The 11,957-nt window shown below is 53.6% G+C and overlaps 1 protein-coding gene across 7 annotated transcripts in view; it reads left to right on the forward strand.

Moving 5' to 3' along the window:
* Window positions 1-11,957, forward strand: part of TNRC18 (trinucleotide repeat containing 18) — a 115,710-nt gene that overhangs the window by 70,198 nt on the left and 33,555 nt on the right. For all 7 annotated transcript variants that reach the window (XM_037740361.1, XM_037740366.1, XM_037740364.1 and 4 more), the window contains 2 exons: window positions 521-796; window positions 6,511-6,756. In XM_037740361.1, coding sequence (XP_037596289.1) covers window positions 521-796; window positions 6,511-6,756 — 522 coding nt within the window. The remainder of the gene's footprint in view (window positions 1-520; window positions 797-6,510; window positions 6,757-11,957) is intronic.

Below are 11,957 nucleotides of genomic sequence, written 5' to 3' on the forward strand. Positions count from 1 at the left end.
GTGGTGTAAACACTCACCATGACCTGTTTCGTGATGCCATTGGGAGGCCACTGCGGGGCACTGGGAAGAGAATGAACGATTGGCTCTCATGAGCCCTTACCCTCCTGGGTCAGGCACTTCCTCTGCGGTTGTCACCCTTGGGCCATTGCAGTCCCATCGGACAGGCAGTGACCAGGGGACAGTCATTCCTGAGCATAGGGCTCCTGTCATCCCCTGCTGCCCGGAAAGGCTGGAGTGACTGGTGGGTGAGGCTGGCAGCGTCAGTCTAGGAAGAGCCAGGGTTCAGCACTTGGAAGATGCCATGTGATGCCCAAGGTACCCAGGGCAGAGGAGAGTCCTGGCCTGGGAGGGGAGCTGGTGATGTTGAGGACGGCTTTCCCACAGCCGCCTACTAGGCATTTGGACCTGTTTGTTCTGGCACCTTCCAGTGTGTTCTCAGAACCATTAAAACCAGTAAAATGAAGCCACCAGCTCCCGCTGCCCTGTGACTTATCTTTATTAAAAACTACTTTGACTGCAGATACGGACTCAGAGGAAGACGAAGAATTCCTGAAGGACGAGTGGCCCGCCCAAGGCCCCTCCAGCTCCAAACTGACGCCTTCCCTCCTGTGTGGCATGGTGGCAAAGAACAGCAAGGCGGCTGGCGGCCCCAAGCTGACCAAGAGGGGCTTGGCGGCCCCCCGGACTCTGAAACCCAAGCCGGCCACCAGCAGGAAGCAGCCGTTCTGTTTGCTGCTTCGAGAGGCCGAGGCGCGGTCCTCCTTCAGCGACTCTTCGGAGGAATCGTTTGACCAAGGTTACTAGCTCCAAACACAAAATACCTTCCGTGTTTCCTAGCGAGAGAGTGAGTGCGAGTGAGCGAGAGGGAAGCGAGTGGGCGCGGGAGAGATGGTGGGTGAGGAGGCCCGCGCAGATGGCTGCAGGAAGGCTGCCATCTGGGTTCTTGGCAGCGTAGCCTGCTGTATCAGCCGAATGATTTTTATTTTTGCTTTTATTTGGACTATATCATTGTGATAATCTCACCGGCTAGCTCTTTTGGAGCTGTTACGTGGACCGCTTTGAGTCTGCATTTTTCTCCACTTTCCCTCCTCTCTGCCCTCCTCCCCCAGCCCAAGATCCTCCCCCTCCACCCCGGACCCCTGCACTCACCTTTTCTGCCCACCCAGAGATCCCAGGCTTGGGTCGGGCTCTCTTTGGGCACGCCCGGTGGAGGCTTCCCGAGGAACATTTTGTAAATGGAATTCTGTCGTGTGGGCGTGTGACTTGATGTTTGTACCGCGATTTTGGTAATACCAAGCTTTATTAAACATATCGAGTTCATTTTTAACTAAACCTGTGTGCCTTGTCTCTCTTGCTGTGTCCTTACTAGACATTAGGTTGACGCTTCCCTCTCATTTTGTTTCTCCCCCGCCTCCTCCCCTCCCTCCTCCCCACCCAGAAGGAGTAGGGACGGGACTTGCCGCCTGCTGCTTGCCTGTGTTATTCAAATATCCCTGGTAGCAATTGGCATCCATTTCATTTTTCAGGTTTAAAACCAAGTGCCTTCACCTCCCAGCATCATCATGTTTTTTTAGTTGCTTGTTTGTCTTTTATTTTCTTAAAGCTCTATCCTTACTCGCCAGTGGTTAAAAAGTACTATTTATAAATGCTTGTCTTCTCACGCGTATTTCTGTTTTGAAGGGTGTGTAGGCAGTGCAGGGCCAAAAGCCTTTGACATCCCGATCTCTGTCATTCAGTAGAAAGTGGCTTGGTTGCTGCATGGAGGGATGGAGCGCCGTGCTCTGTTTGGAGAGAGACAGGCCTGGTCCCAGCCCTGGGTCCTCAGCCACCTTGCTTCTCAAAAGAGAGTTTGCTGGGGCCCTGAGGCCCCACTGGCCCTGCCCTCTCCAGTGCCAGAATTGTGCTGCTGGGGTTAGGACCCTCTAAGCCTTTCAGGCCCTTCAACCAGAAATGTCCCAAGAAAGGGAAGCAAGTGCATCTCTGGCCTTTTCTCCTCGCCCTGGTTTTAGGATTTGGCTTCAGGCTAACTCCCCCTAGGGCCAGCCAAGGGGATCCCCCAGGCCCTGGGTAGCCACACCTGGATGTCAGCTGCTCCCTGAGGAAGGCCTAGGGGTGTCATGGGGTCCCTGGGCCTGACCTGGCTCAGGGACCCCGGAACCAGAATGCTGCCCCCTACCCTGTTTTTCCAGCCCTGCTCTCGAATTCCTGGTCTACCCCGCCTCCCCTCTCAGAACACCCCTCCAAATTGGCAGAGATCCACTCGGGTGACCAGGAGGTGGTATGACGGCGAGTGTGATGCCCCGGGGGTCGAGTATGGTACCTCGGGGCTCATGTTCCCCAGGGCTGCTGTCCCTCGGAGCGAACGCCACCAGGGCTGAGAAGAGAGGCCCCTGCCCCCTGCCCGGGCTGTCCATGGATGAGTCGGGTTAGTTTACAATCCTCTTCTCCCTCCCCGACCTCCTCCCTCTCCCCTATCTCGGCTGGATCCCGTGCCCTGGCCCTCACATCCCCTTAAAGCCAGGATTCCTGGTTATAAGTTTTTGAGCCCTCCTGCCCTAGCTCAGACCCCACAGAGAAGCAGGCAGCCCCCCAGGCCTCTTAGGAAGGGGCTACGGGCTGGATGCCACAGTGCCAAGTGTACAGGGACCAGATAGGGGAGGGTGGGGGGTCGAGGAGAGGCGGGGGAGGCCCAGGCTCCTCGGTGCCCCCTTCCACCCCAACCGTGTCCACCATTGAGCAGGTCTTGAAAGGGATATTTGGGTAATAGGGCCTCGCTGACCTGGTACTAAACTCCGTAACTGGCTTGGCTTTTCTGGTGTGTCTGCTTCTTCCAGCAGCCTGACCATACCTCCACCCTTGACCCTCCCCATGACGCTTTGAATGTCTGTTTTGGTCTCTTGCATTGCTCTCACGCTGCACTCTGGACGCAAAGCGAAGGCTGGGAGTAGGGCAGACGGCGCAGCGGGTCACTGAGCTTGGGTGCGAGCCTGGCTCGTTGCTCCGTAGGTAGGCAAAACGCTTTTCTTTCTGTCTCCCGTACACCTCCCCTCCTCGGGGTTCGCCCCCACCGGGTCTGGCAGCCGCAGATCGCTCTGGCATCTACCACCAACCTGTCACCGCCAACCCCATGTCCTGAGCCAAGATCTTTTTTTGTTGTTGTTTTTTTTTCTTTAAATAAAAAACCAAAAATGAGTTTTTCTGTATTTCCTTGGGTTTCTTTGATGGGATATTTTTCCCCCTCCCTGTCCCCTGTCCTTGGCAAGCAAGCTCTGTGGCCTCAGGTGTGGACAACTCCAGAAAGGTTTTCTTGGTCTTCAGAGCCCCTCTGCTCCCCAGCCCATTGCGGACATGTGTGCACCAGCCCCCCCACCCCAACCTGCTGTGGGAGCAGCTGGTGTGGCCTTGTCAATCACGCAGGGAGCCAGGAGAGTCTCCCATACCGAGGTGTGGGCATTGGGCTGCTCCCGGCTTTCTGCGCCCTGGCGTGGAGGTGGGCGTCCAGAAACCCAGAGCTCGCCCTCCCCCTATGGCCCCTGCTGCTTGAGAATTCCTCTGGATGGGAAATGTTTCTGGAGTCTGCGCACCTGAGCAGCTAGAAGGGAAGATCCCCAGCCCCACTGTTTAACCCCACAACCCCAGCCCCTAGCCAGTCCCCCATCCACCATCCTGCTCAAATTGGTCCACCCCAGGGAGACCCAATGTGGGGGACCCAGGCGCTGTCAAAAGTCTGCCTACACTTAGCCTGCTTTGCCGCTGTGGCCCACTGGGGCGGAGACAGAGCCATGTGACTCCCGCAATGTGAATGATCGCAAGTGTGCACTGCCTGCCTGCCTGCCCCCGCCTGCCCCGCTGGCCTCTCCAGCCTGCTTCATCCATCGCTTGGGGGGCCAGTCTCCTCTCTCACCCTCTTAACAAACCTCCTTCCTCTCCCTCTGGCTCTTCCCTCCCTCCCTCCACCCCTCTGTGGACTCCTCAGACTCATCATCATTAGGCCTTCCTCTCGGAGGTGGCTAGCAGAAATTCGGGCTCCCTCCAATACACGGGTGGACAGACAGAACCTCTGCCCTCATTGGCATCCCTGGGGCCGCCACTTTTGGCCACAAATTGCCTAAGCAAGCAGGCGGCTTGAGGCGTTGGCAGGAGACCGTGGAGTTGGCTGTCCATCTTCTCCATCTGTCTCCCTGAGCCTAGACTGCTCCTCATCCTGGAGAGGGTCTGGCACTCATCTGTTCTTGCTGGAAGGGGCCACCTTCCAGCCCTGTAGCCCCCAGAGTCACCTTCCTGGTCCCAGCACTCTGGCCCGCAAGCTAGACAGGTGCCCCTGTCACCCGCTCATGGGTGGCACTTTGGATGTGGCATCTCAGGGCAGAGTTGGCTCTCTGATGCCTTCCACCTGCCTGTCCTCAGCATAGGTCAGCCCTGGTGTCTCCCTGGGAAGGTCAGAAGGAATTCTCTGCCTCAAGACAGGCTCTTTTTTTGGTGGAGGGTTTGGTTTGTGTGCAGGGAGCCTCTTGTCTGCCAGCTACCCTGGCCCTGAGAGCCTGTGCTGGGCTCCTGGGGGCTGCAGACCCTGAGGCCAGCAGGGCCAGTTACTGGATGAAGCTCGTCTTAAGTCACCAACCAGAGAGACAGGCTGGGGCTTTTTTATTTTTTTTTAAGTTTTTTTTTATTATCATTTGAGACGGAGTCTTGCTCTGTCGCCCAGGCTGGAGTGTAGTGGTGCAATCTCGGCTCACTGTTAACCTCCACCTCCCAGTTTCAAGCGATTCTGCTGGCTCAGCCTCCCAAGTAACTCGGATTACAGGTGTACGCCACCACGCCCGGCTATTTATTGTATTTTTAGTAGAGACAGGATTTCACCATGTTGCCCTGCCTGGTCTCTAACACCTGACCTCAAGTGATTCACCCGCCTCAGCCTCCCAAAGTGCTGGGTTTACAGGCATGAGTCACCACAGCGGCATATTTTATTTTTGAGACAGGGTCTCGCTCATTGAGACAGGGTCTCGCTCATTGAGACAGGGTCGTCACTCTAGCTGGAGTGGTGCCAGCGTAACTGACTGCAGCCTCTCAGACTCCTGAGTTCAAGCCATCCTCCTGCTTCTGCCTCTGGAGCTGCCAAACTGCAGGCATACCTGGCTAACTATTTTAAATTGTTTTATAGAGACAAGGTTTGCTCTGTTGCCCAGGCTGGTCTCAAACTCCTAACCTCAACAGATCCTCCTGCCTTGGCCTCTCAAAGTGCTGGGATTACAGGAGTGGGCCACCTCGCCTGGCCCTGGGTCTTCTTTAGGTAGTCACCAGCTCTGGGTTTGAGCCTTCTCTTATGCTGCCTGAGTGCTTAACCCCTTTGGGCCTCGGTCTACCCCTGCCCTTCCTGGGCATCCCATGAGTGAAGAGTCGTAGTCAGCTGTAGCCTGGGCACGGGACAGCACAGTTTCTCCCTGCAAGTTCCAGGGGTGTTTCTGTTTGATTGTCTTTAAGCCTACAGATCGCTTTCTCCTCCCTGCAAATGATTCTCTTTGGATCCTGCCCTTGGCTGAGCCAATGGGCTGGGAGGGGGTCACCCTTTGCTGCAGGTGAGAAAATAGAGGCTCTGAGAGAGTGGGGGACTTGCTCAGCCTCCTCAGAATGGGGGAGTTGCTACGAGTCAACTTAATATTTTTAAATTAAATTTTAAAAAATTAGACATGGGACACTCTGTTGCCCAGGCTGGTCTGGAGCTCCTGGGCTCGAGTGATCTTTCTCCCTTGGCCTCCCAGAGTGTTGGGATTACAGGCATGAGCCACCGTGCCCGGCCAGTAGTCAACTTTGTTTTATATTTTTGAGACTGAGTCTCACTCTTGCCCAGGCTACTAGAGTGCAGTGGTGTGATCTCAGCTCACTGCAACCTCCGCCTCCCGGGTTCAAGTGATTGCAGGAATCAACTTTAGGCTCCAGATCCCTTCTGAGGGCTGAAACCATAGGGGTCTCCTGGCCCCCAGGAAAAGCCCAAACTCCACCTTCTCCTGCCACCAGCCCCCAGGACTCAGCTGGCGAAGCTGCCGTGGGCACCTGTGCCTGCAACCCCAGGCCTGAGCCCCCAGGGCCCTCTTCCCCCTCACCTCCCTCCGCCTCCTCTTTCCTTCTCCTCTCCTGCCTCTGTGTTGTGTGTTGGGGTGTGTGCGCGTGTGGCCGTGGAGAGAGCTGTCTCCAGTCCTTGTCTGTGTGTCTGGCCCCTGCCACAGCTCAGGTGCATGTCGGTGCCCTTCACAGCAGCCCACCCTGACACCCAAGGTCGCTGCCCACCTCCGGGCTGTCTGGGATGCCCGAATTGGGCTCAGCTGGCCGGGGGCATTGGGTCATTTGGTGGGGAAAACCCATGGGCTGAGTCTGCATCCACCCCCGGTGGCCCCCTGGTGAGGACTAAGGGGCTAGGCTGGAGCCCAGAGGCCACTCCAGGCCTGGGGGCAGTGGGGGGTGGCCCTGGCTGAGGCCAAGGCTCTGACTTGGTCCTTGTTTTCTGCACGCCAGATGAGAGCTCGGAGGAGGAAGACGAGGAGGAGCTGGAGGAGGAGGACGAGGCCAGCGGTGGTGGCTATAGGCTGGGTGCCCGGGATCGGGCCCTGTCACCAGGTCTGGAGGAGAGCGGGCTGGGCCTGTTGGCACGATTTGCTGCCAGCGCCCTCCCCAGCCCCACGGTGGGCCCGTCCCTGTCTGTGGTACAGCTGGAGGCTAAGCAGAAGGCCCGGAAGAAAGAGGAGCGCCAGAGCCTGCTGGGTGAGTGTCGGCGGGCAGGCTGTGGGGGGTGAATGCCATTGTCCCATGCCACAGGTGAGGAAACTGAGGCTCAGAGAGATGCAGGTGCAGAGCTGGGAATGGGCAGAACCCCAGCCTCAAATGGGCCAGCCCTGTCCTGAGCAGGGATGCAGGTGACAGAGGCCCCAGCCTGCCATCTCCAAGGAGGGGGACTCCTCGCCTTGCAAAGGGCGGCCTCCTTCAGTCTCATGCTCCCAACAAACACGGCCCTGTGTTGGGCTTTTGGGGGGCTGCGGGAGCTCCATGGAGGCCCCCAACCCAGCCTGGGGTTCAGGGGGCCACTCCAGGTTGGTGACACCCAGTCTGGCCCATGAGAGAGACTGGAGTGCTGGCTGAGACACAGGTGCAGGGGAAGGAACAGCCACTCCGCAGTAGGAAGAAGAGAGGGTGTCTTGTTCATGGTTTCACGGGATAGTAGGGGTGCAGTCTGTGACATGAGAGAGCAGGTGGGTCAGGCCTCGTGCAGCCTGGACTTGGGCCTGGAGGAGTCAGGTGGGGCGGGCAGGTACCATGCTTTCTTTGACTTGCTTGCAATCCGATGGGTAAACCGAGGCAGCAGGCACTCACACTTGGGCAGGCAGCTGGTGCTTACAGCAGCTGATCATATCCCAGTGTCAGGGTCCCGCCTTCTTGGGAGCCTCTCCTGGGCCCTCCCTGTTCTCACCAGGCTGAGTGCCCTCACGTAGACACAGCCCACCTGCAGCTGGGGCGGGTGCTGGAGGTGGAGATGGTCCTGCATGTGTTTAGTCTGTGAGTTCCCCTGGCCCCAACAGGGGAGGGTCCTTCTGACCCTCAGACATCCTTTTCTGAGCCACAGTGGGGGTAGGCATGAGGCCCTCCTGGGATGGGCTGGGACAGGAAAACAGGTATTGCTGCCCCTGAAGGCCCCCCGCCAGCTGCCCCTGGCTTCATGCTTTCTGTAGGCTCACAGAGCAAAGCCTCACCCCTAACCTCCTGTGTCTCCTGGAACCCCCATTTCTGGCACCCATGCCAGGCTTCAGGGTCTGCCTATCCCCTCCTCCCTCTTACTCCCACGCCCTGTCATTGTTTGCTGGGCTTCAGGCCTGGTTCTCCTGGAAAGAGGCACTGGAGACCCCTACAAGGTTACCTGTTCTTAGGTACTCTTCACACAGAAGCAGCTGGAGGGTGTCTTCAGAGCACTTGGCCAGCCACTCTTCTGCCCAGAACCTCCAAATAGCTTCCCACTGCCCTCTGATTAATGCTACCTGTCTGACCCTCCACCATCAGACTCTGACTGCTTGGACAACATTATCCTGTCCACAGTCCCTAAATGCACCAGCCAGGCTAGTACCCTCAAGCTGTGTCTACAGCCCCAAATATCCGTTTGACCCAAACCAGCCAAGGTATTAGCATAGGACCAAATTATTCCCTTATTATAGGTTGAGTGTCTGAAGGATCTGTAGTGATGTCTCTTTTTTCATTGCTGATACAGATTATTTTTTCTTACTCTGTTTCTTGGTCATTCTGGCTAGACATGATCAGTTTCATTGGTTTCTACTGTTTGTTATTTTCTTCCTTCTCATTATTTTGGGTACACAAGCATGTCTTGGAAATACTGCAGGATTGCTTCCAAACCATAAGGCAAATACCACAGTAAAGCAAGTCACCTGAATGCTTTGGTTTCCCAGTGCATACAAAAGTTAGGTTTACACTATACTGTTGTCTATTAAGTGTATAATATTATGTCTGAAAAAACGGTGTACATACCTTAATTAAAAAGTAGATTATTGGCTGTGCATGGTGGCTCACACCTATAATCCCAGCACTTAAGAGGCCAAGACGGGAGGATTGCTTGAGCGCAGTAGTTCTAGCCCAGCCTGGGCAACAGAGTGAGACCCCATCTCTACAAAAAAAAAATCAACAAAAAAATTAGCCGGGCATAGAGGCAGGCGCCTGTGGTGGCATAGAGACACACGCCCAGCTACTTAGGAGGCTGATGGAAGAGGATTGCTTGAGCTTGGGAGGTCAAGGCGTCAGTGAGCCAAGATGGCGCCACTGCACTCAAGCCTTGGCGACAGAGTGAGACCCCATCTCAAAAATAAAAGACAAAACAAAAAGCATATGTTTACACCATCTTGTCGTCTGTTAAGTGTGCAACAGCATTATGTCTTTCTGTTGTTTTGAGACAGAGTCTCACTTTGTTGCCTAGGCTGGAGGGCAGTGGTGTGATCTCTGCTCACTGCAATCTCTGCCTCCTGGGTTCAAGTTATTCTCCTGCCTCAGCCTCCTGAGTAGCTGGGATTACAAACACATACCACCACGTGTGGCTAATTTTTGTATTTTTAGCAGAGACAGGGTTTCACCATGTTGGCCAGGCTGGTCTCGAACTCCAGACCTCAGGTGATCCACCCACCTTGGCCTCCCAAAGTGCTGGGATTCCAGGTGTGAGCCACTGTGCCTGGCTATAATAGCATTCATTATGTCTAAGAAAACATTGTGCATACCTTAATTTTAAAATGGTTATTCCTGAAAAGGCTGACAATCATCTGAGCCTTTAGTGAGCTGTAATCTTTTTGCCGGTGGAGGGTCTTGCCTTGATGTTGATGGCTGCTAACTGATGAGGGGGGTGGCTGCTGAAGGTTGGGGTGCTGTGGCAGTTTCTTAAAATAAGACAACAGTGAAGTTTGCCACATTAATGGACTCTTTCTTTCAAGAAAGATTTCTCTGTAACATGCTATACCGTTTGATAGCGTGTTACCTGCAGAACTTCTTTCAGAATTGGAGGCTGTCCTCTCAAACCCTGCTGCTGCTTTATCAGCTAAGCTTATGCAATATTCTAAATCCTTTGTCATTTCAAGTGTTCACAGCATCTTCACCAGGAGTAGGGGCCATCTCAGGAAACCACTTTCTTTGCTCCTCCGTAAAAAGCAGCTCCTCATCTTTTCAAATTTATCATGACATTGCAGCAATACAGTCCCATCTTCAGGCTCCACTCTAACTCACGTTCTCTAGCTGTTTCCACCACATCTGCAGTGACTTCGGCAGTGAAGCCTTGAAGCTTTCAAAGTTGTCCACGAGGGTTAGAATCCACTTTTTATTCTTTTGAGATGGAGTCTTACTCTGTCTCCCAGGCTGGAGTGCAATGGCATGATATTGGCTCACTACAACCTCTGGCTCCCCGGTTCAAGCTGTTCTCCTGCCTCAGCCTCCCAAATAGCTAGGACTGCAGGCACGCACCACCACACCTGGATTATTTTTGTATCTTTAGCAGAGACAGGGTTTCACCATGTTGGCCAGGATGGTCTCAATCTCCTGATCTTGTTATAGCATTATGCTTGCCTTAGCCTTCCAAAGTGCTGGGATTACAGGCATGAGCCACCGTGCCCAGCCTGGAATCAACCTCTTCAAACTCCTGTTCATGTAAATATTTCAACCTCCTCCCATGAATCACAAGTGTTCTCAATGGCATCGAGCATAGTGAATTATTATTATTATTTATTTTTTTCTTTTTTTTTGAGACAGTCTCGCTCAGGCGCCAGGTTGGAGTGTAGTGGTATGATCTTGGCTTACTGCAGCCTCTGCCTCCCAGGTTCAAGCAATTCTCCTGCCTCAGCCTCCTGGGTAGCTGGGACTACAGACGCATGACACCATGCCCAGCTAATTTTTCTGTATTTTTAGTAGAGACAGGTTTTCACCATGTTAACCAGGATGGTCTCGATCTCTTGACCTCGTTATCTGCCCTCCTCTGCCTCCCAAAGTGGTGGGATTACAGGCGTGAGCCACTGCGCCTGGCTATTATTATTTTTTTTGAGACAGAGTCTTGCTCCGTTTTCCAGGCTGGAGTGCAGTGGTTCAATCTTGGCTCACCGCAACCTCCGCCTTCCCAGTTCAAGCAACTCTCCTGCCTCAGCCTCCTGGGTAGCTGGGACTACAGGCGCCACTATGCCCGGCTAATTTTTGTATTTTTAGTAGAGATGGGGTTTCGCCATGTTGGCTGGGCTGGTCTCGAACTCCTGACCTCAGGTGATCCACCTGCCTCGGCCTCTTAGAGAGTGCTGGGATTGCAGGCATGGGCCAGTGTAGTTTAATTTTTATTTATTTATTTAGAGATCCACCTGCCTCAGCCTCCGAAAGTGCTGAGATTACAGATGTGAGCCATTGTACCTGGCCTCGAAAGTGAACTCTTTCCAGAAGGTTTTCCATTTAGTTTGCCCAGATGCATAAGAGGAATCATCATCCGTGGTAGCTATAGCCTTAACGAATTATTCCTTAAATAATGAGACTTGAAAGTCAAAATTACTCTTGAATTAATTTTTGTATAAAGTAAGAAAATGATGAAAGAATAGGAAAAAAGTCAGAATTACTCTTTGATCCATGGGCTGCAGAACAGGCACTCTGCTAGCGGGCATGAAACCAACATTCATCTTGTATGTCTCCCTCAGAGCTCTTGGGTGACAAGGAACATTGTCAATGAGCAGTAGTATTTTGAAAGAAATCTTTTTTCCTATACAGTAAGTCTCAACAGAGGGCTCGAAATACTCAGTAAATCATGCTGTGAACTGAGATGTTATCAAGGCTTCGTTGTATTTTGTGTGTGTCTGTGTGTGAGATGGAGTTTCGCTCTTGTCACCCAGGCGTGGTGTGGCATGATCTCTGCTCACTGCAACCTCTGCCTCCTGGTTTCAAGTGATTCTCCTGCCTCAGCCTCCCGAGTAGCTGGGATTACAGGCATGCACCCCCACACCTGGCTGATTTTTGTGTTTTAGTAGAGACGGTTTCACCATGTTGGCCAGGCTGGTCTCGAACTCCTGACCTCAGGTGTTCCACCCACCTTGGCCTTCCAAAGTGCTGGGATCATAGGTGTGAGCCACTGCACCTGGCCTATTGTCCCATTGATAGAGCACTGACAGGGGACATTTAGCATCATTCTTGAGCCGCTGGGGTTTTTAGGATGGTCAATGAGCATTGGCTTCAACTTAAAGTCCCCAGCTGCATTAGCCCCTAACAAGAGAGTCAGCCTGTCCTGTGAAGCTTTGAAGCCAGGCATTGACTTCTCCTCTCTAGCTATGAAAGCCTTAGATGGCATTGTCTTAGAAGGCTGTTTTATCCATTTTGCAAATCCGTTAGTTGGTGTAGCCACTTTAACCAATGCCCCTAGCTGGATCTTCTGGAGAAATTGCTGCATCAGCACTGGCTGCTTA

The sequence above is a fragment of the Cebus imitator genome, unplaced genomic scaffold (assembly GCF_001604975.1).
Source record: "Cebus imitator isolate Cc_AM_T3 unplaced genomic scaffold, Cebus_imitator-1.0 Scaffold82, whole genome shotgun sequence".
In the NCBI taxonomy this organism is placed as follows: domain Eukaryota; kingdom Metazoa; phylum Chordata; class Mammalia; order Primates; family Cebidae; genus Cebus; species Cebus imitator.